The 26,093-nt window shown below is 41.4% G+C and overlaps 1 protein-coding gene across 4 annotated transcripts in view; it reads right to left on the reverse strand.

The window, feature by feature from the left end:
• KCNAB1 (potassium voltage-gated channel subfamily A regulatory beta subunit 1) overlaps positions 1-26,093 on the reverse strand; it is a 234,298-nt gene that overhangs the window by 126,236 nt on the left and 81,969 nt on the right. Inside the window, exon 1 of one of the 4 annotated variants that reach the window (XM_072142950.1) lies at positions 3,179-4,002. The exons of 2 other annotated variants lie outside the window; for them this stretch is intronic. In XM_072142950.1, the coding sequence (XP_071999051.1) occupies positions 3,179-3,396 (218 nt within the window). In that variant the 5' untranslated portion in view covers positions 3,397-4,002. Of the gene's footprint in view, positions 1-2,582; positions 2,606-3,178; positions 4,003-26,093 lie in introns of those variants that run through there. One more of the 4 variants, XM_072142951.1, reaches the window with a different exon arrangement.

The raw sequence follows: 26,093 nt of genomic DNA on the forward strand, positions 1-26,093 counted from the left end.
GTGCAGTGTGTCTGCTGTGTGTGAATATCCCTTAATGTAGATGATCAGGCAGAGTGGGCACCGGGAAATCAAATAAGTGATAGGTGCTCTCCAGGGTGCAAGTAAAAGACTACAGGAGAGACGAGATGATCTCTGAAACAATACAATAGCTTTCTGTTCTCCCTTCTGACAGAACACAGGTGTCATAAATGATACCAGAGAGAGGCGGCCATGCAAAATTTGATTTCCCTGCACCTGCTCTCTCCTTATTATATTACACTAGGTATGTGTATGATGAACCTTTAATTATATTATCCTTCTCTGTGTGTTTTTAAGTGTATTATGTTGCACAGAGCTGCTATCACTGTGAAGAAAGTATACAAGCTGTGTACATAAATATATATTTGTGAAAATGATCTTTCAAAGTGTTCGGAGCTCTGCACATTGATCTTCCGAGTTAGGACTATGGCAGCGCTGGATCAGTCAGGCTGCAGTCTATCCCATGGTCAATTGCTGAGATTGACGCAACTTAGTTGTAGCCAGAAGATTGTTTCTGTGAACAATATAGACTTTTTGTATGAATCACATATATCAATGGATCCAAACTACTTAATCAAGTCATAGACATTAATAACCTATACTGTACTTCAAAATTAGATCTTTGAGGGTCCAAACACTGCCAACCCCACTGTCCAGTTGAATGGGAGTGAGGTGCAAGTTGACCATGTGACCGATGAATGAGATTTCAGAGACATTGGACAAGTGGAGGTGGATGATCACTTGCAATTCCAAATTTTGGACTTGCATCTAATTTATATTGATGACCTATCCTAAGTACAGGTGTTCCCCGAGTTACAGAGGGACCTCTCTGCCCACTGTGACCTCTGGTGAAGCTCTCTGAATGTTTTAAATTTACTCCCAGGCTGCAATGATCAGCTGTAATTAAGTTGTTTTCATAATCTTTTTGCCCATGACCGCACAATATTTTGAAAATCCAATTGTCACTGGGCCAAATTTCTTTTTTTGCCTGGATTTACAATTCTAAAATATACCAGTTCCTACTTACAAACAAATTCAACTCAACTACAAGCCTAAAAAACCTATCATGTACTTAACCCCGGAGACTGCGTATATAAATCATGGCCATCAATATAATCTCAGAAAATATAATTAAATTAATTTTCTCTATAAAACTTTATCAAACATGTCTAAATATGTTTTCTAATTGTTGTAAATTACCCAGACATATTTTCTGTTGAGTTATAAAAGAACATTAACCATAACAATCATGAACTTCTAGTAGAAGATCAAGCATGGACAGTATACAATAGATCCATAGGAAGTGGACGTGGGATCCCTAGCAAATGGCCAGTTGTCTGACATATTGCCATGGACCCCAACTTGTCCTTATGTGAGGTGCATTGGCTCTCCCAATTGTTCTTATTAAGTAAGGTGTTTCAAACTGCATGCTGCCTTGAGAGGAGAGGACACCTGCCCATGGTGCGGGATGGAACGGGCACATTTAATGTACATGTTATGTGAGTGTTGGCATTGCCAGTGGAGTCCTTTGTAGACAGCATGAACATGATTATCAGGTTGGAGATGGGTATGTATCCTAGGCAGTGGCAAACTTGAGAGTGTGGGGCCTGTGGCAGGATGATGTTGACCTGTCCCCTGTTCATCTACAGTACGTCATAGTCCCTTTTCTGTAACTACTAGTTTCTCTCTATATTATGCTCCGTTTATCTGGCATTGTTGTTCTTTATTCTGCTGCTTTCCTGGACTTGATAGGGTGTGGGGCATATGTCCAAAAAATGACTTGATTAAAAAAAAGCATAAGGTACGAAGTCAATAATTCACTCTAAATTTATGGGACATCAATCTATTATCCTAGATGCATCCGTTATAACTCATAATAAATATTAGTCTACAGCCATAGCCAGATTTAATGTTACTTCTTTATACAATCTTATGTGACTCAATAGAGCAGTAGTTACAGCATATTACACCCCAGTCCAGATCATCCCTATTAATGCACCATCACTTTCTGCTCCACTGAGCCGTGCCGGATAAATCATTGCAGTTGTCTAGTACAGTAGCTATGTAAAGTACAGGGCTTATTTATGGGATTCACCTTCCAGTAATCATTAACTCTATCCTCTGATTTATGAGTAACACTGGAGCTGCCTTTAGCTTCTTTCAATTATTATCAATCACCGTCACAGCAAATCAGCTCCACAATATCCCAAACATCTCATCCCCTCAATAATCCCAGCAAGTTGTAGTGAAATGACTTACCCGGTGCTGTACATTCATGAAGCGGTGTATAATGATAATTTGATAGCCGATAAACTTTAAAGTAAAACTCACTTTCACTTGTCATCATTTTGTATCTTTTGCTACAACGCATTCCCTTACACATGTAACATAGTGTATGTGTTTTTCATCTATATCAATAAAAGCTGGTTAAATGGTAAGATGACAAAAAAGTTTTATCTACCTATTTTTAATGCTTTAAATGTATGTAATACTACCGCCTGACAGCACTGGGCTCATCCAGCTGACAATGACCAGGGCAACATCTGGAAGGAGTTGGTACTTACTCTGTCATCCAAATTTTGCATGGACTTCCTTAAAATAATCCTCCTTTCTCTTGCACGCCAAAAACTTCCTTAGATTAAGTGGCGTTCTATTAAAATGACCTAGACTGTGTGTGTGTTGTTGGAGATAAGGAATTAGCTTATGAGCCCCAAAGGGGAGTTGAACACATTCTATATACTGTTCTGCTGAATACCGTGACACTATACTGTACACAAAGAATGTGCACACATGAACAGAATGGTGTAAAATTTACTAAATAATTCTTAAGAATAATCATCACTACACCACTTTGGACTGTGACTGATTGTAGAGTAGGTTGTTCATAGCAAGACTAAGCAAAACAGAGCTAAAGGACTGTACTCTTTATAGCAAACACGGTGAGAATATTATGAAACATAAATATACTATGGGATTACTGGAACCATGCATTGGCATAAATTGCAAACATTAGCAAAGTACAACTTTAAAAAAGTTATGAGAACCTACCTTATAGAACACGTGTCATGGTCTACTTATTTATAATGTATCTTCTATGTATCTCTTTCATCATTTTTATTTCTAGAGAATATAGAGAAGCGTAGTGAATGATATACCTTACCTATATTTCATGCCAGTTTGCTTGGCAGTAGATTCCTTCAATGATATATGGTGCTGAGGGGTGAAAGTTCCCAGACTCCTGGCGATGATGGCCACAGTGCGGAACCTTGCCCTGGCTGCATTGACCACATTTGGACCACTGGAGTTCTGTTTGCTGTGCCTATCGTCCCCATTCCTACTCTTGAGGTTGTGCTCTGTGCAGGCTATGGAGACTTGCATGGTGTCTGCTGGACTCACAGCTATCAAACAGTGGGCTGTTCAGAGGCTCATAGATATCTTCTACTGGAAGCTGCTGGAGATCAATGAGTGTAAGTGACAGGATTAGAGTTCAGGGGAGGGTGTCCTGTGTCCTTGGGATGCCACCAGTAAGCTTCTGAGAAGTCAGGACACCACCAGTGAGATTATTAGGTATTTCATTCCATCAAATCCTCCCGGACTAGGAAATTAAATCAAAAGAGTCCTGTGCCCTCATAATCACCTAATGTCCACTCTTCTGCCCTGATGTAGGCTTAGAAACAAATCAATGCAGGTACATCTCAATATGTGAAGACTCCTGCTCCCAATGGACCATCAGCTGATGAACAGACAATATTCCCAGACCTGGAAGAAGGTTTAATCATATCAGGCTCCCTGAGGACAGGAGATTTCCATCTAGTTGAGGAGCGTGATGATGTGAGCTGTGACAGGCAGGAGCCTTCCTTTCATGTGCTGCTGAGTGTGAAGCTAGCCTTGGCTCTGCTGTGCTCCAGCATGCAGCTTCTGTAGTCACAAGCAGATGGTGGGAATGGCTCTTTAAGAACTGAGGAGCATGCTGTATTTCTTAGCAGCACATCATAAGGGAAATGTGGAGGTTGCAAGCATTTGTAGCACCACTAATTGGAGTGCAAACTGATTGCACACAGCAATATATTCCTTAGATACCAAAAACTTACCTGCCCTCCACATATTAGATAATTTCTAGACTTAAAGTCATGCTTATAGTAGCCTGCAAGAAGCTGCTTTTCTGGAGTTGTTCATCATATCAGCACTTAAAGGGTGAACATCTCTGCACCCTAAGCACATGATGTGACACAACACATAGGGACAGGGTGATAAGGAGCAGAGCATCACCTGCCCATTGTTACACACTGAAGTGATGCAGGACGGGTGTCAGCTCTTTTCTACACTACATTAGAACCACAATAGGTTTTTGTGATACTGCAGAATCCTCTCAGCATATCCCAGTGCAGAGTCCAGTACCTCTATATTTGCCAATAACTGAGCAGAAATGTCAGTAGTTGCAATGTACTAGACTGATTTATAAGTTTTATTGAACAAACTAATTACTTAGAGCCTCCAAAAACTCACACTGCACCAGAAGGGAGAAGTGAATTATGCTATACATAAGAACAGCCTCTCTAATACAGCACTGCAGCAAGAACACCCCCTCACACTCAATTATAACTATTAGCCCCGATAGCAGGTGACTTAACCATTCAGTTACTTACAAATACAGCTAGCATTAGTAAATGAATGGATATACTGTAAATCATTATTTGGAGTCCCTATTGGGATACACATGAGCGACAGAGCTTTAATTGAATTGATTTCTTAATAAAAGGATTTAACCCGGACCAACTCCACTAACCACTGAACCATTCTGTTACAATGTATTATTAGAGAAATGTACTAGAAAGATTGAAACTGCTGAAAATCTAAATGCCTAAAGACAGACAGTGACACATTTATTAAAACAGATTTCATGTAACATAAAGGTCTACAAAATATGAGGGTTTTCTTGAGGTTACATGTGATCTGTGCTTCAGGTGGGATCTTCAAGACTCCAGGAGGAGCATTGCAAATATAAGAAAAAAGGTTGAATTAAATATGAGAGTAGAAGTATTACATGTTATGGAAATTGTTTAATTGTATTTTGATTTGTTATATGAAACATAAATACAGGATGCTGCTGGATATGGATATGGATATGGATATGTGACATACAACTACAAAGGGGAACCTCTATGTCAGTGATGGCAAACCTTTTAAATCATGAGTGCCCAAACTTCAACCAAAATCCACCTTTTTATGGCAAAGTGCCAGCACAGCAATTTAGGCAGTAATTAATTGCTGAGGACACCAACACAGTTGAAAGGAGGAGGGCAAATTCGGTCTATTGCTGTTTCTTTCCTGGTTCCCTGTGTACAAGAAGAATCATTGGGCTAGCATTCTTTGATCCCTGCATGGTGAACTCTATTCTAGGGGGATGGCATGGGTGCCCACAGAGAAGGCTCTGAGTGCCGCCTCTGGCACCCGTGCCATAGGTTCACCACCACTGCTCTATGTGGTCGCAGTGACTGATGGCTGCCATGGACATTATGTTACTACAGAAAAATTTTTACATAAACTGTATCCATTGGATTATGTTCCTGCCTTGTGACATTATGCCATTATGGACAGAACATTATTCAGATCTAGTGAACGAAAAGGAATTCAAAAGGAATTTCAACTGTTTATGTTTAATGTTCAACTGTTTTATGAACAAGCGAACTGGGTTGTAATCCCTATGTTGAAGGGGTCTAACCATCCATAATAACGGTCTATTACAGTTTTTTCATAAGTACCAAAGTAATGTAATTATAATCTTCTAATAGGTTCAACCATACTCTACTTACTCTGATTAACAGTCGGCAATCATTTTTGGGACTTCTGATGACGTCCCATGTCCTGCTGGATTACCGACAAGGCAAAATGCTAACCTACGATAATTACAATATAAACACAGGCAGCACTGTGGCTCAGTGGTTAGCACTAATGCCTTGCAGTGCTGGGGCCCTGGGTACAAGTCCCATCCAGGTCAACATCTGCAAAGAGTTTGTATGTTCTCTCTGTGTTTGGGTGGGTTTCCTTCGGGTCCTCCCACATTCCAAAAACATACTGGTAGGTTGATTAGATTGTGATCTCCATTGGGACATGAACTGATCTAGCAAGCTCTGTGTAGTGCTGTGTAATCTGTGTGCACTAAAATAAACTAAAAGTAAAGGAATTATTAATATTAATTATTATATAAACACCTCCTCCCTGAACACCACTTTAAAGGGCACCTACCACCCCGATTCTACCTATAAAGGTAGAAGGGGTGGTAGGTGGATGGATGGGACGTGAGGATAGCCCTTTTTTGGGCTAATCCTCACGTCCCGGGTGTCTTTCAGAAAACTTTATTACATGTATATGCTAATTTTTTTATGCGGCTACTGGGGCGTGGAGTAGCCGGACATGAGGCTACTAGTCGCGGCTACTCCATGCCCCAGTAGCCGCGTTACTCCACCTACCAGGAGCTGCGCGCCCTTGTCCGAGTCCCCCGGCTACTGCGCATGCGCAGTAGTTCCGGCCCCGGAGCCGCGGCTGCGCAACCAAAGGCCTGTGTTCTGCGCATGCACAGAACGCAGGGGACCCGGACGAGGGCGCGCAGTTACCAGGAGCTGCGCGTCGAAGATTACCTGGTAGGCGGAGTAAAGAGGCTAGTGGGGCGTGGAGTAGCCGCGACTAGTAGCCTCATGTCCGGCTACTCCACGCCCCAGTAGCCGCATAAAAAAATTAGCATATACATGTAATAAAGTTTTCTAAAAGACACCTGGGACATGAGGATTAGCCCAAAAAAGGGCTATCCTCACGTCCCATCCATCTACCTACCACCCCTTCTACCTTTATAGGTAGAATCGAGGTGGTAGGTTCCCTTTAATGTCACTGGTTGGAGGGTTTGTGGATATACTTGGCATGGAAACGGTGGCATGTACAGTAAATAACAATAAGAGCAGGTCATCATATATGTTCCACTTATGCGTCTATCCATGGGAAGAGGCACTATTCTTCTAAAACACTTTTATTGATGTCCTCTGTTCCAGTCATGGAGGTAGGAAGCTGCTGCAGCATACAGTCAAACTACCCCACCCTCCTCACTGACGATTACACTGCTAACCTGGATGAAGAGAATTCCTGTGGGTGGTGTGAGAAGGAGTTGAGCGAGAGAGTTGCAATCTCTCAAGATTTACTAATAGTGCCCTCTGCACTATTTGTAGTTTGCCTGTGTATACTGCAGAGGGCGCCAGATTCAGGATTTCTGGAGCATGTTCTTCATGAATCTGGCGCCCTCTGCACTGCTTTTTTTAAGCACCTTTAACATGGGGCGTGAACTAAAACATGCGCAGTCCGACAGAAAACTGTTGCATGGCCCTAGTAAATGTGCCCCAATGTGTATGAAATGCAGATGTACAGTAAACACAAGTAGACACACATAGATATAGTATAAAGTTAGACTATAAAGATTTGATAAATGTATCATCCATGTTTGCGTGGGTTTCCTCCGGCTTCCTCCCACACTCCAAAACTTACTGGTAAGTTGATTAGATTGTGAGCCCCATGGATACAGGGACCGATTTGGCAAGCTCTGTGCAGCGCTGCATTATCTGTGATACATCTGGAGCTCTATACATATCCAAATCAAATAGTTCAGCCAACCATATACTGTGGAGGGGGCCCCTGACTCCCCTCTGACTATCCTCTGATTGCAGATGGAGGAGATAGTGTTGGGCATGTTGGAATAGCCTTACCTAAAACTTTTCTTCTTTGGAGAGTTAGATGAGTGTGGCAGCAGTTTTCCCCATTCCCTACCAGACACTTTTAGCTGAGCTACAGATGCATGTGCAATATATATTAGGGATTTACACAAAAATAACAAACTTTTTAACTAGAAATACGTTTTCCTAGTAATTACAATAGAAGCTGGGAAATTGTCATCTATTATTTTTGATTACACATAAAACCAGACAAAACAAACCAGAGGAATTTAAAATACACACATCTCAAAGCCTTAAAGAGAACCCGTCATGCAAAATAACCCCCCTGAACTAAATATATTTTCATAAACTGCCATTAGAGAGCATTGCCTCTATCCCTTCATTGTCCCTCTACATGCCTGTAAACCTAAGCAATGAGGTCCTAAAGCTGTATGCAAATGACCTGTGAAATGTCCAATGAAGCATTAGCATATTCAAGCTGTCCACTCTATTCATGAGTGGGAGGCACAGCCACACCCCCAGTGCATGACTGACAGCCTGTATAATGATGTGAGGCTGTATAATGATGTGCTTCCTGGTGCTGGTGGCCACACCCCCTGCAGCCTGTGTGTGCATGTGTGTGTGTTTAGGAGAGATACAGCAGCTCCAGGCAGCCAGGTTATAGCAGAACATGTCAGATTCATGTGTAGCTGATGTCTGTGTCTCTCACCTGTATATTAGGAGGATGCAGCATGTCAGCAGATGCAGGACACACACTAGCCATGCTTTACTATACATTACACACAGACATGAGCAGGGGGAGGAGAGGGGAGGGGTAACAGGGGTGACATCACTGCCTCTGACCATGTGACCAGCCTCATTTACATGATAAAGAATAGATGATTTTACAATGAATAATGTATGAAATAACTAGATAATAAAGGCTGTGATGGGATCCTTGTGAGCTGCTCCAACAGGTAGTAGTGACAGGACAAGTGACACAGACCTGATGACAGGTGTCCTTTAACAAAACCCTGTATCCCCTTACATAAAGTATTGTGAAATTATCAGGCTGACATTTAAGGTCCCATGTGATTGCTTCTCAATGTATTACATGGACAGAAAAGCTTTTACAGTCCACTTTTACAATGCATCTAAGCGTATCCTAAATTATGAAACAAAATGAAAGCTGCTCTTTACCTATAAATGCAACTCTAAGTGTAGAGGCACAGCAGCCAACAAATCACTTAGTCAATGGATCAGAGAAAGCAACTGTTAACATAGAACATGCTTAGGGGGAATCTGGTGGTGTGCCAATGTCTTTGAAGAACTCTACTTAAATCCTTAAATGCCATAGGGGACACAGGATCATTGCCAAACTCTACACTTGCTCTAGCATTGAAGATGTTAATCCGCTAATGCTTATCCCTGGTAAATGGAGCACAGGCTCTCCAAGGTACTGAAATAAGATAACAATTGGCATTAGGAGCCTTAAGCCTTGATCATTTCATACTAGACGGTTATATGCTAATTAAACAGGGAAATTAGTTTGTAACACTTTAATAGTAATAAAGAGCTAGAATCTGGCTATTCCTTAAATGGAGGTTATTGACCTTCTCATTCGTTATGTGTGCAATATTAAGCATGGCAGCATGTACTGTAATACAATAAATTACATGCATTTTATAGATATTCTAGGTCTCCTCCAGATGCTGAATGAAACCACATCAGGGAGTTCTCATAAAAGGATACAAATGACTTCTATTAGACTCAGGCATATGGATTATTTTGTTTCATTGTTCAAGAATGGAAGATTCCTGGTATTCTAGTATCTTAAGTTTATATACTTGACTGGACCTTCTGGTCTCCCTCTTTGTGGGAACCTTTTCTGACATTATATTGCAGACCTTGTGTGACCTTTTTTCACATTACTTCTGACTCATGTATACTCATTATTCACTGCCGTAATACATCATGTATACACCACTATACTACTGTATGGATCTGGTTTAGCGCTGCTCCTGAGGGCATTGTTTAAGTGTTCCCTTGATTTTTACCCTTTGCCACAGGTCATTCAGTGACATCTGATTTGGACAGAGATTGAAGTACACGGCACTGAATACATGACCCTTCCCCATGCAAGAAACACAGCAGCAGGACCTGGTGGCTGCCAGGCCTGGCAAACATAATAAATGGCCGGCGTGAAAAAGTGTCAATGCCAACACTGCAAGCCAAGGGCATTACAATTGCTAATTTGTCTTAAAGGAAATATACCATTATTTATCTACCTACTAAGGGAGATCTGATGGTAGGTTGATAGTAACATGCTAAACCCTTATCGATTTTTACCTAATCCTAAAATAATTTTCAAACGACCCTTTATTTAGCTAATATGCAAATTATTGGCAGAGGCTACTGGGGTGTGGAGTAACCTCTGCCGTTAGAGCAAAGACTATGCAGTAGCCTCTGTGATCCCACCTTCCTGCATGTCCTCGGCATGCACCCTGACACTCCTGTGGTGCTCTGGATTCTTTGGAGGTCTGCACATGCACAGTACCTCAGCTTCAGAGTTGCTGGGAACAACGCTATGTGCAAGCATCATGAAGCCGGAGCTACTGCACATGTGTAGAGCTCTGAAAAATGAGCTGGACTGCTATGAAGTGTGAGGGTGCCGGGCAAGGATCGTAGAGGTTACTCAGGCATGGAGCAGTCTTAGCTCCCACTGCCTGGAGAGGCTACCCCACTCCCCAGTAGCCTATTAGCATATCAACTAGATATATAATAAAGTTTAGAAAGTAGTTCAGGATTAGGTAAAATAGATTAGGGTTTAGCACATTACTAGCAACCTACCATCAAGTCTATAATAGGTAGATTTCTGATGGTAGGTTTTCTTGTTTTTCCATCTCAGACTTACCATTTGCAGAATAAGTCACAAATGTCTTATAGATGCTAGTTCTGCCTATAAGACCCTTAGTTGTTAGCTGTGATAACTATTTCAGTGTTCCATCTATTTCTTCTGTCTTGATTGATGGTTCCTTTACCTTGGGAGAACATGCCTAACACATACCTTTATTTACTAAGGTCTTCTGCCAAGGAAGTATTTTCCATATTTCTGAACCACACCACCTATTGTAACTTATCCATCTGGGGGTTTGGGTGATAAGAAATGAAAAACATCCAATATATGTTATGACATAATACCAAAAAGCGGATGCCCAAAAAGGAGGTAAAAATAAATAAAAACATTTAAAAAGCACACTAAGGCACCCCAGTGTGCTTTTTAAATGTTTTTATCTATTTTTTCATGATGATTAACCAATAAAGTGAATATACTATATTTACCTCCTTTTTGGGCATCCGCTTTTTGGTATTATGTCACACCTATTGTAACTTGCTGCTAAAACAATATTATTGTTATATATGTCCATTTGTCCTGACCAAGTAAGACCACATTCAGATGCTTTTACCAAATGCCCCGGGCATTAAGGGGAATTTACCATCAATGATAATGATTTATCATACTTGATTTTGGTGTAAAGATATTGATGGGCACTTACTAATAGATCCAGACACTGTGTGATATATGGGCTCCTTCTTTGTAAAATCCACTTTTAAAATTATGCTAAAGGATCTTGGGGTAATTACCAGAGCCCCTCTGTGCTGTTGCTTTACAGGCGGTTACATTGAGGAGGAGCACTTCTACCCTGCCACTGTATGATATTACAGCAGGCAGTGGGAGGGGGAAGTGCCGAGGGAGCAGGGGGGGGGGGGGATGTAATAGCCTAATAGCCTGACTTGTTACCATAATTTTAAAAGTTGATTTTAGAAGGAAAGAAGTCATGGATAACAAATATAAGAAGATTACCACAGTCAGGTTGACAAGATGTATGACTAAGTGTCTCTGGTTTATCATACTTGATTTTGATGGTAGAAAAAAACACATATATGAATAACATATATAGCACATATTATTATTATTTTTGTTATAATCTTATAATCTTAGATATAACTATTGATTCTATATTTTCTAAATAGTTTTTTTATATATTGTTGGTTAATTGATATATATTTTATTAACAAAAAAAATGGAATAGAGAATGAGTGACGCTACTAGGCCTCCTGAAATAATCAATGAAAAGACACAGCCACTTTCCTGAGTTACAATTGTCATAGCAACCCATTGAATTTAATGTCTTGGAACTACTTGGGCCTAAATTAGAAGAAGGCGTTAAGATTAGAAGTGTTGCCTTCAAGAACTACCAGCATGGGTCCAAATTCATCCTGCATAACATCTGCATGAGATTTTTTTCCTTAAAGGTCTCCATATTCCTCCCACATATAACATGTGTATAACAATAATGTTAGTTGGCTCGCTACATTATAACACATTGTGAATCCAAGCAGGGAAAGGGATCAATGTAAGCCTTCTCTATACATTGCTCTATTATTTTATATTACCGTATATACTCGTGTATAAGCCGAGTTTTTCAGCACAAAAAATGTGCTGAAAAACGTCCCCTCGGCTTATACACGAGTCAATGCACAAGTAAAAAATACTTAAAAAATAATAAACTTATATACTCACCCTCCGTTGGCCCCCGATGTGCAGCGCTGCTCCCCCCATGTCCGCGCGGCTCGTCTTCTGGCTTCCGCGCCCATCTTCTTTCTTCTGCTGGGCACCGCCATGTTTTTCCCCCGGGCGGCGCCTAGTCATACTATGCACCTGCCGCCTGGGGGAGAGCAATGGCGGAGCCCAGCAGAAGAAAGAAGACGGGCGCGGAAGCCAGAAGACGAGCCGCACGGACATGGGGGGAGCAGTGCTGCACATCGGGGGCCAACGGAGGGTGAGTATATAAGTTTATTTATTTTTTTAATGCTGGGCTCGCTGTATAATACTGGGGACAGGCTGGGCTGTGCTATATACTACTTGGGGCAAGCTGTATACTACTGGGGGCAGGCTGGACAGTGCTGTATGCTACTGGGGGCAAGCTGCATACTACTGGGGGCAGGCTGGACAGTGCTGTATACTACTGGGGGCAAGCTGTATACTACTGGGGGCAGGCTGGATAGTGCTGTATACTACTGGGGGCAAGCTGTATACTACTGGGGGCAAGCTGTATACTACTGAGGGCAAGCTGTATACTACCGGGGGCATGCTGTATACTACCGGGGGAAGGCTATATACTACTGGGGGCAAGCTGTATACAACATGGGGCAGGCTGTATTCTACTGGGGGCAGGCTGTATACTACTGGGGCAGGCTGTATACTACTGGGGGCAGGCTGTATACTACTGGGGGCAAGCTGTATACTACTGGGGGCAAGCTGTATACTACTGGGGGCATGCTGTATTCTACTGGGGCAAGCTGTATACTACTGGGGGCATGCTGTATTCTACTGGGGGCAAGCTGTATACTACTGGGGTCAGGCTGTATACTACTGGGGTCAGGCTGTATACTACTGGGGGCAAGCTGTATACTACTGGGGTCAGGCTGTATACTACTGGGGTCAGGCTGTATACTACTGGGGGCAAACTGTATACTACTGGGGTCAGGCTGTATACTACTGGGGGCAGGCTGTATACTACTGGGGGCAAGCTGGGCTGGCTGTATACTACTGGGGGCAGGCTGTATAATACAGGGGGCTGACTGGCTATATACTGGGGGGGGGGGGGGGTCTGTGACCAATGCATTTCCCACCCTCGGCTTATACTCGAGTCAATAGGTTTTCCCAGTTTTTGGAGGAAAAATTAGGGATCTCGGCTTATACTCGGGTCGGCTTATACTCGAGTATATAAGCCGACCCGACTCGAGTATATTGACCTAACAAAAGGCTTCCAGTGCAGATATTTTGTAGCAGTAACCCATTGGATGTGCTGTGAATATTCTCTTTTGCTAAATACATTCTATGTGATTGCAAAAAAAGAAAAGAAGGATTATACATATGTCTCCTGCATGCAACTAATATGCAGCGTTCCTTTGCCAGAAGTGCAAGGAGGTCAAAGCAATTTGCTGTAATTGAAGAGTGTCTTTATCTACAAGGCAGTAATGTATGCAGTATGTCAGGGCATGAAAGGAGGGAATCCCATGCGTGCATAGCCATTCCAATAAATGTTCACATTTGGCCTGTCATTACTGGCATGACAAGCAGTAATGACACTGTCTTCTGGAGATGTCAAGATTCATAGTAAATGAGAAGAAGCAGGTTTACTGTTCCATATGTGGATTCTGTGTCATTCATTCTTACGTTTAGTAAAAGCCTGTGTGCTACATGAAACACTATCCCGCATATTATATAGTCAGACTATTTATCTATATGTTTTGCTGATGTGAAGGCTAAAGTTGGAAGATATGGTATGGGATAGCAATATTGACCAGCAATAGTTACCGCACCATTTAGCTTCTTATGATGACACAAGTCCATTTACTATTCCTGCATACAACTGATTGTATAGCTTAAAAATTAGGTTTTCATTTAGACAATAACAATGTCCAGAAGTTGCTATGAATATTAGAGGCAACAAAACTGTCTAGGATACTGTTAGAACTTTCTGAAAACCTGGATGGTTCATTTTGGAATTCAGTGGCCCAAATTTAATAAGGTGCTTTTCTTAGGTGCAAACTCCTTGCACAGTTATTTATTGTTGTGGCTGTACTATTGTTCATGCAAATGTCTGCACTAAAATGGGCCTTTCGGTGCTCTTTTGGACTGTGCGGCACATTTATCATGCAATATTTGACAAAATAGTTTTTAAGGTGCACCATAAAAAAGTTGGTGCACTCTGTCGGGGCAGTGCAGGGTGCGCCAGATTCATGTGTGCATCAGAAATCCTGAATCTGGCGCCCCCTGCACACTACACAGGCAAACTGTTTCCGGTAAATGTGGGTCTCTATTTTTTTTCGTCTTAGGATGTCAGTTCGGCCCCAGGCACAGCCCTGAGCCAGAAGAAGTGAATGAGAACATGTGCTTGCTATAAAAACCACACATCCTCATTTCCTCATTATGTGCCAGTAGCTTTAGACTCAGCTATGGGTTGAGTGATGCATGGCCTAGCCAGTCAGTGTTGGTGCGGCGTCCAGGAGCTGGATCAATAGCTAATGTGCAGTGACTTGTCTGCTTTGACTTGTAGTACTTTTGTCTGTTAGTGCTTTGCTAGAACTGAAATCCTGATCTGTACCTAAGCCGGTACCCTACATTACAGGCGGTCTCCTACTTAAGAACACTCGACTTACATACGACCCCTAGTTACAAACGAACCTCTGGATTTTGGTAATTTATTGTACTTTAGCCCTAGGCTACAATAAACAACTGTAACAGTTATCAAAGGTGTCTGCAATGAAGCTTTAGTGTTAATCCTGGTTCTTATGACAACCCAACATTTTTAAAATCCAATTGTCACAGAGACCAAAAAAGTTCTGGCTGGGATTACAATGATAAAATATACAGTTCTGACTTACATACAAATTCAACTTCAGAACAAACCTACAGACCCTATCTTGTATGTAACCCAGGGACTGCCTGTATTTTCTATGGAGAGGGGGAGGGTCACCCTTCCTACTCCCCAGCATCTGCTGTATGGACTGGCATACATCCATGTGAATGCAGCCTTACTTTATAACATTTCTATATACAAACAAAGAAAAAATATAGTAAATCAGCTCACCCTTCTGTGGTCATGCATCAGGCGCCGGTGCACGGATATGCTGAGCCGGATCAGTGTGTCATAGCAAAAAAGGAACGTTTATCCAGATTTTTGAATCTTGTAGTAAAACTTCTATTTATTTCATCATAAGGATAAAAAAGGTTAAAAGAGGTACCATGAAGCAGACATCTGACGCGTTTCGAACTCTCAAGAGTTCTTAGTCATAGTCCATGTCTATGACTAAGAACTCTTGAGAGTTCGAAACGCGTCAGATGTCTGCTTCATGGTACCTCTTTTAACATTTCTATATAGTCTGCGTGTCAGCATACAGTACAGGACTAGGTACTACAGTACAGTAAATGACCATAGCTAACCTCGGCTGACCCTTATATTTCTATGTGTAAAATGAATCTGTTGACCCCATAGAAGCTATAGAGGGTCCTTTTGGCTTTTGTTTGTTCAAAATACATTTAGGTCTCCATTTTTGGATTCATGGATAAAGTGCAGCAGTTCATGTGTTACAGATGTCACACAGGGACATCCACTATATGTGGCCATCTGAGGTACTAATTCGAACATTCTCATCAGACAGCTGCGACCTATGCAGTCTGTCAGGGGCCTTATGTTCCATCCTGTATGAATCCAGTGAAAAACAAAACAACATGACATTCTCCACAAACAAATAGCATATATATATGCATATATACATATATATACAGTGCATGGATATATATATATATATAGATATGCCCAGCACACTGCCCTGAGTATATAGGTATGCCCCCTGTATATAAGTATGCTCAGCACATGACCCCAGTATACAGGTATGCCCAGCACACTTACCCCAGTATATAGGTATACCTAGCACATGACCCCAGTATATAGGTATGCCTAGCACACAGCCCCCAGTATATAAATATTCCCAGCACATCAGTATATAAGTATGCCCAGCACATAACCCCAGTATATAGGTATGCCTAGCACATAGCCCCCAGTATAGAAGTATGCCCAGCACATAACCCCAGTTAACTGGTTATCCTACGGCAGCACTGAATGGGTTAAGTCTCACATCCTCCTATCGGACAGAAGATAACAATTAATTAGCAATAAAGATTGGCAGGCTGACTCCCTATGAAATACCCCTGAGCCAATGAACACACATGTTTTTTTCTTCTGTGGAAGTGGATAGCATAAAGTTTGGTTGCGCTTGGCTCCCTGTCCCACGGTTTGGGTGTTCCATTACGTTGGGACCGCTGCCTGATGGCAGCTTGTTGCATACTCAAGTGTGTTACAGGGACACTGCACAGCACAGGATGTCTGACTTGCCATATGCTGTGAGCATCATTATCACCTCAGGCAAGTATCCCTGTGTTTCCCGCTGTATTTTGTTTCCCCGCCTTACCACGTCTCTGTAGGGGTGGAGTTAGGCTTGCCAGGTGTCATGGGGCTTGCTGCATGCCTCAGCGTCGGGCGGGGCGGTCCGTCCATGCACGGGTTGGAGGCGCGGCATGATTTCTGTCGCTCCTCCCTCTGGCGCATGTGTGGTCGGTCTCTCCGGCGCTGCGGTCTTCGCGCATGTAGGAGGATCTGGTAAAGCCAGCTTGTCCATGATGTCAAAGATGGCGTATCAAGGAAGGATATTTTAGAAGATATTTGCAAATATGTGGGTCTTATAATCAGGTATAGATGTTTTTTCTGCACAATATCCTCTTTGGTTATTCAGTTTACTTATGTAAGTTTTTTTCAGATTTTATATAGATGGGGAGCCGTATATACCCCAGGGTCTGTTGGGGGTCTATATATAGATGGGGGCTGTATATAGACTGGGTGCTGTGTATAGACTGGGGGGGGGGGTGGAGGGAGCATATACAGACTTGGACTATATTTAGACAGGGGGCCGTATGTGGCTGTATTTAGACTGGGGGCTATATATATAGAGAGGGTGCTGTGGAGGGTTGCATATAGATTGGGGGCTGTATATAGACTGTGGAATAGGAAGGGGCTGTATATAGACTATTGACTCCTTCATGCTCTGCGCTGTACATGTATGCTGCAGAGGTGTGGTGGCAATATGAAGAGGGTCCTTTTCATACTGAGGTGGGGTTTGCTGCATATTGCAGCAAACACCCACCACTAATAACCACTAGTGGTGCTCCCGGAACATCATCGGGAAGCCTTGATCGGTTGCCATGACAGCCTCAGGTCTCCGCACACCTACAAGGTGGTCTTAATTGGCAAAGTCTCTGTAAGGAGAAATCTTACTTCCCAAGCCCAGTGATTATTAAAATATACATACAATATAAAAATCTTAACAAATTCCCCCCATTAAATTTAATAGAAGTCACTGGTCCAGAATAGAGCAAGTCACTTCTTTTTTTACTGGCCTAAGGTTCATGAAAAAACACAGCTGTTTGACCAGCAGACATATTGGGGGCATGTAGCATGTCTGCCAGTATCCTGACACACGGGCAGGAAATTGTGACTTGGTCTGGTATAGCTGAACAGGATCTGCCTTAATTTTTATTTGGATGCATGATCCGTCTCATTGATTCTAACTTCATGGGACGGCGCATGGATTATTAAAGGAAATCTACCATTTGATTTTATGCATTATAAACCAAACATACCTTGAGAATGCTGTAGCTACATTGATGTAGAAACATACCTTGTTTAATCCCTGAGCTGAGTGGATACTGCTGAAAAAACAATTATAAAATTCAGGATAATGAGGCTCTGTCGCTCCTTTGCCTAGATCAGCGCTTCTCCTCTTGCACTGCTTCAGAGACTGATGTAATCACTGTACTGTGCCTGACAGGCAGAAGTAATCAATCACTGCATCATCCACCAGCTGCTGTGTATAAGTCATCCAGCTCATGTTGATTAGTTCTGTCTGGACAGTTCAGAAAGCATTGTATAATGTGTTTATGAACGACAAGCAGAATGCAACTCAGCTTTCCCAAGGTACTGAATTTTATAATTGTTTTTTCAGCAAAACCAGTCAGCTTAGGGATTAAACAAGATATGTTTCTGCATCAATGTGTAGCTGCAGCATTCTCAAAGTATGTTTGGTTCATAATGCATGAAATAATATGATAGATTTCCTTTAAGACTGGAGCATGATGCGCCAGTCTTAACACATTTCCCCCATTGAAGTTAATGGAACAAAGTATTGCACATATCTGTATAAAGTAGAGATGATAGTTTTGGGCTAGGTGCACATGCTTGCCTTTCACAACCGTTAAAACTGAACATTTTCTTCTGTTATTCATAGTTTATTTGCATGAGTGTGGATTTCATTTTTCATGGATCCTTATAAACTATATTCTATAGGTGATCCGTACAAACCACCTCTGACTAGGACATGCTCTACTTTTTAACATATGGGTCACACAGCCATGGGCACTGATTCATCTAAAAAGTATTGTACTTTGTGCAGCACATCGCCGCATGCATCTGGCTTTACACTGCTCGTTTTACTACTCCTGGATCTGCTCTCACAAACCACCTGCAAACCAACCCCCCCCCACACACACACACAAGTTGTGAAGCACAAAGACATTACCATAACTGTATCTCAAAAATCCATGTTTATGTACATTTTTCTTGATTGGCAACTTGGTCAAATATTATGTATAGGACATGCTTCTAATAGAAATCAAATCAGAATGTCTGACATTGATGCAGTGGGTAGTAAAATTCTGAAATAAACACTTTACATTTTACATTCTCCCGAGACATGAGAAACAGTAGATACCATGTATGTATTATGGAAAGTGGACTGGAAATAACCATTCTCCTGTATGCTGACAAGTTTCATTATTTCCACAAAGGCAGATACATCTGCCAGTCATCTCCCTACATTGTACTTTTTACTATATTCACTGCTATATTCTTCTATATTTACATGCATTGAAAGAAATAACATATACAGGCAGCCCCCAGGTTATGTACACAATGGGTTCTGTAGATTTGTTCTTAAGTTGAATTTGTATGTAAGTCGGAACTGTATACTTTATAATTGTAAATTTAAAAATGTTGGGTTGTCACAAGAAACCAGGATTAACAATAAAGATTCATTACAGACACCTCTGGTAACTGTTACAGCAAACCATTGTAGCCTAGGGCTACAAGTACAGTAAATTACCAACATTCAGAGAGCCGTTTGTAACTAGGGGTTGTCTGTAAGTCGGGTGTTCTTAAGTTGGGGACCGCCTGTATATAGACATATATACCTGTGCAGCTGAAATGTTGCAGGACCTGGACTCTTGGGCAAGAGGGTAGCACCCTTTCCTTACCGATCTGGATCGTGCTGCATATTTTGTATTTTATATCTAAGGATATAGATATATACATGCCTTCCATCCACGGAGCTATTGGCAGGTATACAACGGGGGTCATTTACTAAGGGCCCTATTCGCGTTTTCCCGACGTGTTACCCGAATATTTCCGATTTGCGCCGATTGTACCTGAATTGCCCCGGGATTTTGGCGCACGTGATCGGATTGTGGCGCATTGGCGCTGGCATGCACGCGTTTCGGAAAAACCGCCGCATTTAAGAAAAAAAATGTGTCGCGAAAATTACACTTACCTTCACCAGGTATAGGCCGGTGAATTTCAGGGCATTCCAGCGTGCCTCTGGGGAGCTTCAGCGCAGCAGCGCTACCTGGTGGACGGCGGAGGAACTACCTTAGTGAATCCCGGCCGGACCCGAATCCAGCGCAGAGAATGCACCGCTGGATCGCGAACGGACCGGGTAAGTAAATCTGCCCCAATGACTGCTTCTTGCATATAAAGTGGGGCAGATTTATCAAGCAGTCTGAAAGTCAGAATATTTCCAGTTGCCCATGGCAATCAATCACAGCTCAGCTTTCATTTCACCAGTGCTCATGAATATTTTAAAGGGGAGCTGTGATTGGTTGCCATGGGCAATTGGAAATATTCTGACTTTCAGACACTTGATAAATCTGCCCCAGTGTCTCAGTATGACAGGTGAAGTGGATTGGTGATTTGTAATGATAATTGAATTGCAGAGGTGACAGCATCTATTTGTCCTGGATCAATAACAAATCAGTCTGTAATCAAGAAATGCAAAAATGTCATAATATGTTCCATTTTGAGATGAGTCACCTAAAATCTGAATGTACCATTTGTAATAGACATTTGTGCTGCTGTATTATTATTTTTTTAAAAAGCACAATAAAGACATATTTGGGCTTATTTACTAAGTGTCCCACGGACCGCACTTTAGTTTACACAGCTCTATACCTCTGGGACAGGCATTTAGAAGGGGATTTTGGCGCACGCGTACGAATTTCATGCAAAACAAATTGGGGGACTATCCGACTGATTCGGACAAACCGTGGGATTTAACTTTAAAATTGTGACGCATACAATGCACTTACATACACTGGGAGGAAGATGGTGAACTCCTGCGGACCTGAGCGGGGAAACGACACATTCAGGAAATTGGGTGCACGATTGCGGGACAGTGCATTGTCATCGGACAATGCACTGTCGGGAAATCCTCCGGACCGGGTAAGTAAATGTGCCCCATTGTTTTTTAAATAAAAAATCTGTGCACTTTGTACCATAAACTCCAATTGTCTCTGGTTAAATATGTATTGTAGGAGTTGGTATATGTTATGATGGGAGGTCAATGATTGGTGACCTAACCCATACAGAAAATTGGCATATGAGGATGCATTTGTTATATTATTACTTTGTATTACTTTGTTAGGAATCATCAAATTATAGAAATATTTCTACATATTTTATAAATAGAGAAAATATAGATATATATAAATACATATAGAATAAAGAACTATACAGATAGTTTGGCCCTAAGATCAAAATTGTTAGATCACTTATTGGGGAAGCAACAGCTTACAGTTTCTGGTCACCCATTGACAATTCATCCCCTGGGCAGTAAAATGTATAACCTTGTCTCATAGAAATGACATCCAATCCATTCTCCTCATTGAAACTATAAGACATGGCTCATAAAATGTGCCCAGTTTATATGTATGTGTGGTAATCAGAAGAAGAACGGAAACCTATTATAATGATATAATAAAGCATCTTGTCCATGTTATGTCTTAAAAGGTAAAAACAATCTGATAACCAAGAAGATTCCATTGCATTGTTATTTATATATCAGAAATAAAGCCAAAATGCAAAAATGATGTGTTAAATAGAAGTACCTAATAGCAATCAATAGCTTTTTAACCACCTTTATCAGCTCTAAAATGATTCACTTTGTCCGTTTTCTTTATGATTTTATCAGTCTCCCATATGGTTCTGGTTAGAAATCTGCTTCACCCTTTTTTACAACCTTCCTTCAGGTCATTTAGTTTTATGGTCAATGGTTTCTGCTCAACTTTCTGGCCACTAATTCAAAATTTTACAAGCGTTAGTAAAAGATTCTAATATGGTCACCCATATTAACTATCCTCGTTTGCGTCACGTGACCCATGGCAGCAGGACTTTCTGTTACTGCAAGTGGACCATGAAGTCATTACTGTGTGCAGCACCTTGATTCTTTTTCCTTTACAACCATTCTGATGTCAATTTTCTGGGGTGCTTGGGATCAGCGTCTATACTCACTATCAAATGAACTTCAGCTAAAAGCAGCGGGGGTGTACTTTATTTTTCACAGATGGATTTTCCATTGTTCTACACATTTTGGTAAATAAATAATGAAAAAGTGGAACCTTTTGTTTGTTTTTTACCCAAAGTCGTGTTTACCTAATATAAGGTACTTCTAGGTACCATATTCTTTTTTTATATGTCCTGATATGTTAAACCTTTGGAATGAGGATGTGCTTTCTGTTTTTGTGAGGGTAGAGACATATACCTATAAGACGTAGACAAATAGCAGATTTGGAAAATGTTAACTTGACATTTAATATGTTACCAGAACAGGCTTCCTTGTAAGGGTCATGAGTAATGTAAAGTAATATTGTAGACCCTTTTAGATGCAACTCCTACTTTTACTTGACTGTTTTTGTCACAATTGAAGTAAAATGGAAAATGCTATTTAAATGTCAGGGCAGAGAGGGCATTATTGGAAAGCCACACTGCGTTATGCCCCTTATGGTTTTATAAATACTTCTATGCAGTTATTTGTTTCACGAAGACTTGTCTTCTTGTCATTTCTATGTGATCTGTTTTGTATGTAGCTAGTAACATAGTTGCTCCATTGGTATCTAGCATCTACAGCTGCTTCTGGAAAAATAAGCTTTTATTGAAGCATATCGCCTACATTCAGTAGAAGCAGCTGTTTTGTAGGATGAACCAATATTCATAAGAATGAAACCTATTATTTTTCACTTATTCACTTTTTCATTATTCATTTCATTAATGCTGTTTTTATCCCAGTATTTCAGCCCATTGATGTTCCCTGCAATTTCGGAAATTAGAAGTGCAACATCCCCACTGGTGGCTGGCAGTGTATGTGAACCAGAAGATGAGTGGCTCAGTCCGGTTCGACATCTGTCAGGGTCAGCAGGGTGAAGCAAGTAGAGGGGGAGGCTACGTGATAGTAAAGTATCCCCAAGGGCACTCCTGTTCTAAATGAAGGGCACCGGCTGATGTTACAGGGGAGTGGCTTTAACCAGGCACTCATACAGGTAAATGGAGATGATGTAAAAACGTACAGTTTTTTATTAGAATGATCCACAAACAGGTCAACAGCGGTAACAGGCGGAGCAACTCTCACCCTGATGGCATGCAGTTTGCTGAAGTGCAGACATTTTCTCCTACGAACTGGACCTCAGTGGTTTATGGAGTCTAATAGAAGTAATTAAAGAGCCCAGTTGAGTGATCAGTTCTACTGGGTCCACTTTGTAGACTTATAATTTGATACTGACCCCAACTGCGGGACTAAATAAGGTCCAAGGTCCTAGGTCACTAGCATGCACTCATAAAAGAAAAAAAAACACATAACACTGCTAGCTTTGGTGCCTCGGTGAGCCACATTTTTTCTTCATTATAATTTTTTTTGCATTGTGCATATGTTATGAATATAAAATACAATCCATACATACAATATTTCCTCAAACCTTTCCTTGGCATAAGAAACAAGACTCCACAAATCAGTGTCTTAAAGGGGTATTCCCATTTTGGCAAACTAATGTTATTGTTTGTATAATGAAAAGTTATGCAATTTTCCAATAAACTTTATGTATCAATTTCACACAGTTTTCTAGATCTCGGCTTGCTGTCCTTCTATAGAAAGTTTCTATGTTTACTTTCAGTGGACAGAAATCTAACCATGGTCACACAGGTGCACAACTCATTAGTATCATAGATATCATAGGTATAATGAGCCGTGCACCTGTGTGACCATGGTCAGATTTCTGTCCACCACAAATAAACAATGAAGCTTTCTATAGAAGGACAGCAAGCAGAGATCTTGAAAACCATGAGGAATTGATACAGAAAGTTTTTTGCAAAAATTGTATACATTTTAGTTATACAAACAATAACATTTGTTTGCTGAAATGGGAATACCCCTTTACGTCTTAATCAGTGCCTGTGTTGGCATGAGATCCAATAGAACTGGCAGAATAGAAATCCACAAAGTGAAGGACCATTTTCAGAAGCAAGTTCAAGGAAATTTGTCAGGTATTCCCAGCCTGATCTGCCTCAGTTACAACAGTTTCCTCCCACACTCCCACTGAGATTGTGAGCCCCAAGGGGACAGTGACCGATTTGGCAAACTTTGTGCAGCGCTGGGTACTCTTGTGCGCTATATAAAAGAATTATTATAAGTAGAAAGAGTGGGGAAGTAAAAAGCAGAAAGTACAGTTCATGTGAGCAGGGCCCTGAATTCTATTGTTTCATCTGACAATGTTATAACTCTGTAAATATACCCCATGATTTGTAAAGAGCTGCGGAATAAAATGGCACTATAGTAATAAAGAATTTTTTTAATTACAGATCATTTCATACTTCATACTTCATAGGAATATAATTCCATCAACTCAGCCAGTCTTAGTCTCAGCTTCTCTCTATAGACCTTTCTTAGAAGAGGTAACTCCACCACCTGCTACTTGCTTCTCATTTTTCTCTATTCTTATCCCCTGGCCATTCCTATAAACACTAAGACAGATCCAAAGCACTTCTTCCTGAAAACAATAAAATAAACCTGCCATACTCTATCTGCATCTACACCGGTTGTCACAGTCTATCAGTCTTCATATGAACTGCAAGCAAAGCAAAGTTTATTTCAAGGTATTCGGCATACTCTGTGCTTACTTCTGTAAAAAAAAATATATACCGTAGGAAAGGTAAGAAATACTCAGCACTCACGAAAAGCCACCAGGATAAATGTAAAAGCAGAATTCTTCTTTATTAGCAATTTCGGAACAATACAAGCTTAATGTGCAAACGATCGACACGTTTCGACATTATGCGTCTTAGTCATGATCTGAAAAATACGGTAGTTTTCTGATTGAAGATAAGTATAAAAAAAAGATATTAAGGAAGCCTGAATTTGATAGATCCAACTAACGTTGCCTTTAATTAGCTAATTCATATTTGTACGTTTACATGAAACGCATGGTTGGTTTTAGAGTGGGGCCCTGGGCAAAACTAAAAGTGGGGCCCCAAAATAAAAAAAAGATAACTTTTTAACATACAAATACAAGATAAAGGGGCTGGAGGCACAAGTTGGGCACATACCTTGGGGGGCAGAGGTCAGGGTTCCTCCCTGTGTATCTAAGCTACTATCTTGATACTTTCACTGCCGATATGGTCAACTCTCTCCCCCTCCTCCGACTACAGCACATGGCTGTGGCAAGATTATACATGGATGCAGTTCTCACTGTAGCCCAGCACACAGGCTAGACGGATAACTGCTGTGTGGGTGCAGCTGGCAGGAAGACTCGTATAGCTACCGGCTCAGTGTACAACAGGTAATAGTTGCAACATAGGTGTCTGGCTGCATACATGGGCACTGTTAGACCCCAGCACTGTGTCCTACTACTGCCATGCTCAGCTTCTTCACAACTCCTGTCAACTCTCTTTCCGTCCTCTGAGTTGGCAGCCTCTCTCTGTGCCGGCCCCTGCTACAGCGGTAGTTCTGCCTCTGGTGATACCACAGACAGAAATGGAAAGCTCAGGGTTGGGTTGGTTAGTAGATGGTGGGAAGAAAAGATGTTCAGTATTGGGAAGATTAAAGGGATATTCCGCAAATATGAATGTCTAATACAAAAACCCATAATGCTATAAATATATATCATTAATCACTAAATGGAGCTTAAATTGTTTGTTTGTATTTGTATAATTCACATGACCTTTCTAGAGTAGGCAGAGTTATTTCCAAGATGGCCAGGGGCGTAACTAGTAGAGGCAGGGCCCCATAGCAGACTTCTGAACCCCCTACCCCCTCAGACAACATACATGTTTGAATGCTCACACATTTATACACTTGTATATTCATTAATACTTTTACACAGAGATGTCTCAGTAGCTTCTGACTACATGTGAGCAAGTACACAGCAAGAACTTTCCCCGGACATTTTCATGTACTGTTGAAGATGTGCACTGTTATGTATGGATGATACTGTACAATGTGTAGCATAGTGGGGCACATTTACTTACCCGTCCCATCGCGATCCCACGTGCGCTGTCCGATGAGGATTCGGGTCTGCCGCGAATCACTAAAATCGTGCGTCCAATTTCCTGCATCGCTGAGGTCCGCCGGAGTTCACCTTCTTCTTCCCGGTGCATGTGAGTG

The sequence above is a fragment of the Engystomops pustulosus genome, chromosome 3, assembly GCF_040894005.1.
Source record: "Engystomops pustulosus chromosome 3, aEngPut4.maternal, whole genome shotgun sequence".
Taxonomy (NCBI): Eukaryota; Metazoa; Chordata; class Amphibia; order Anura; family Leptodactylidae; genus Engystomops; species Engystomops pustulosus.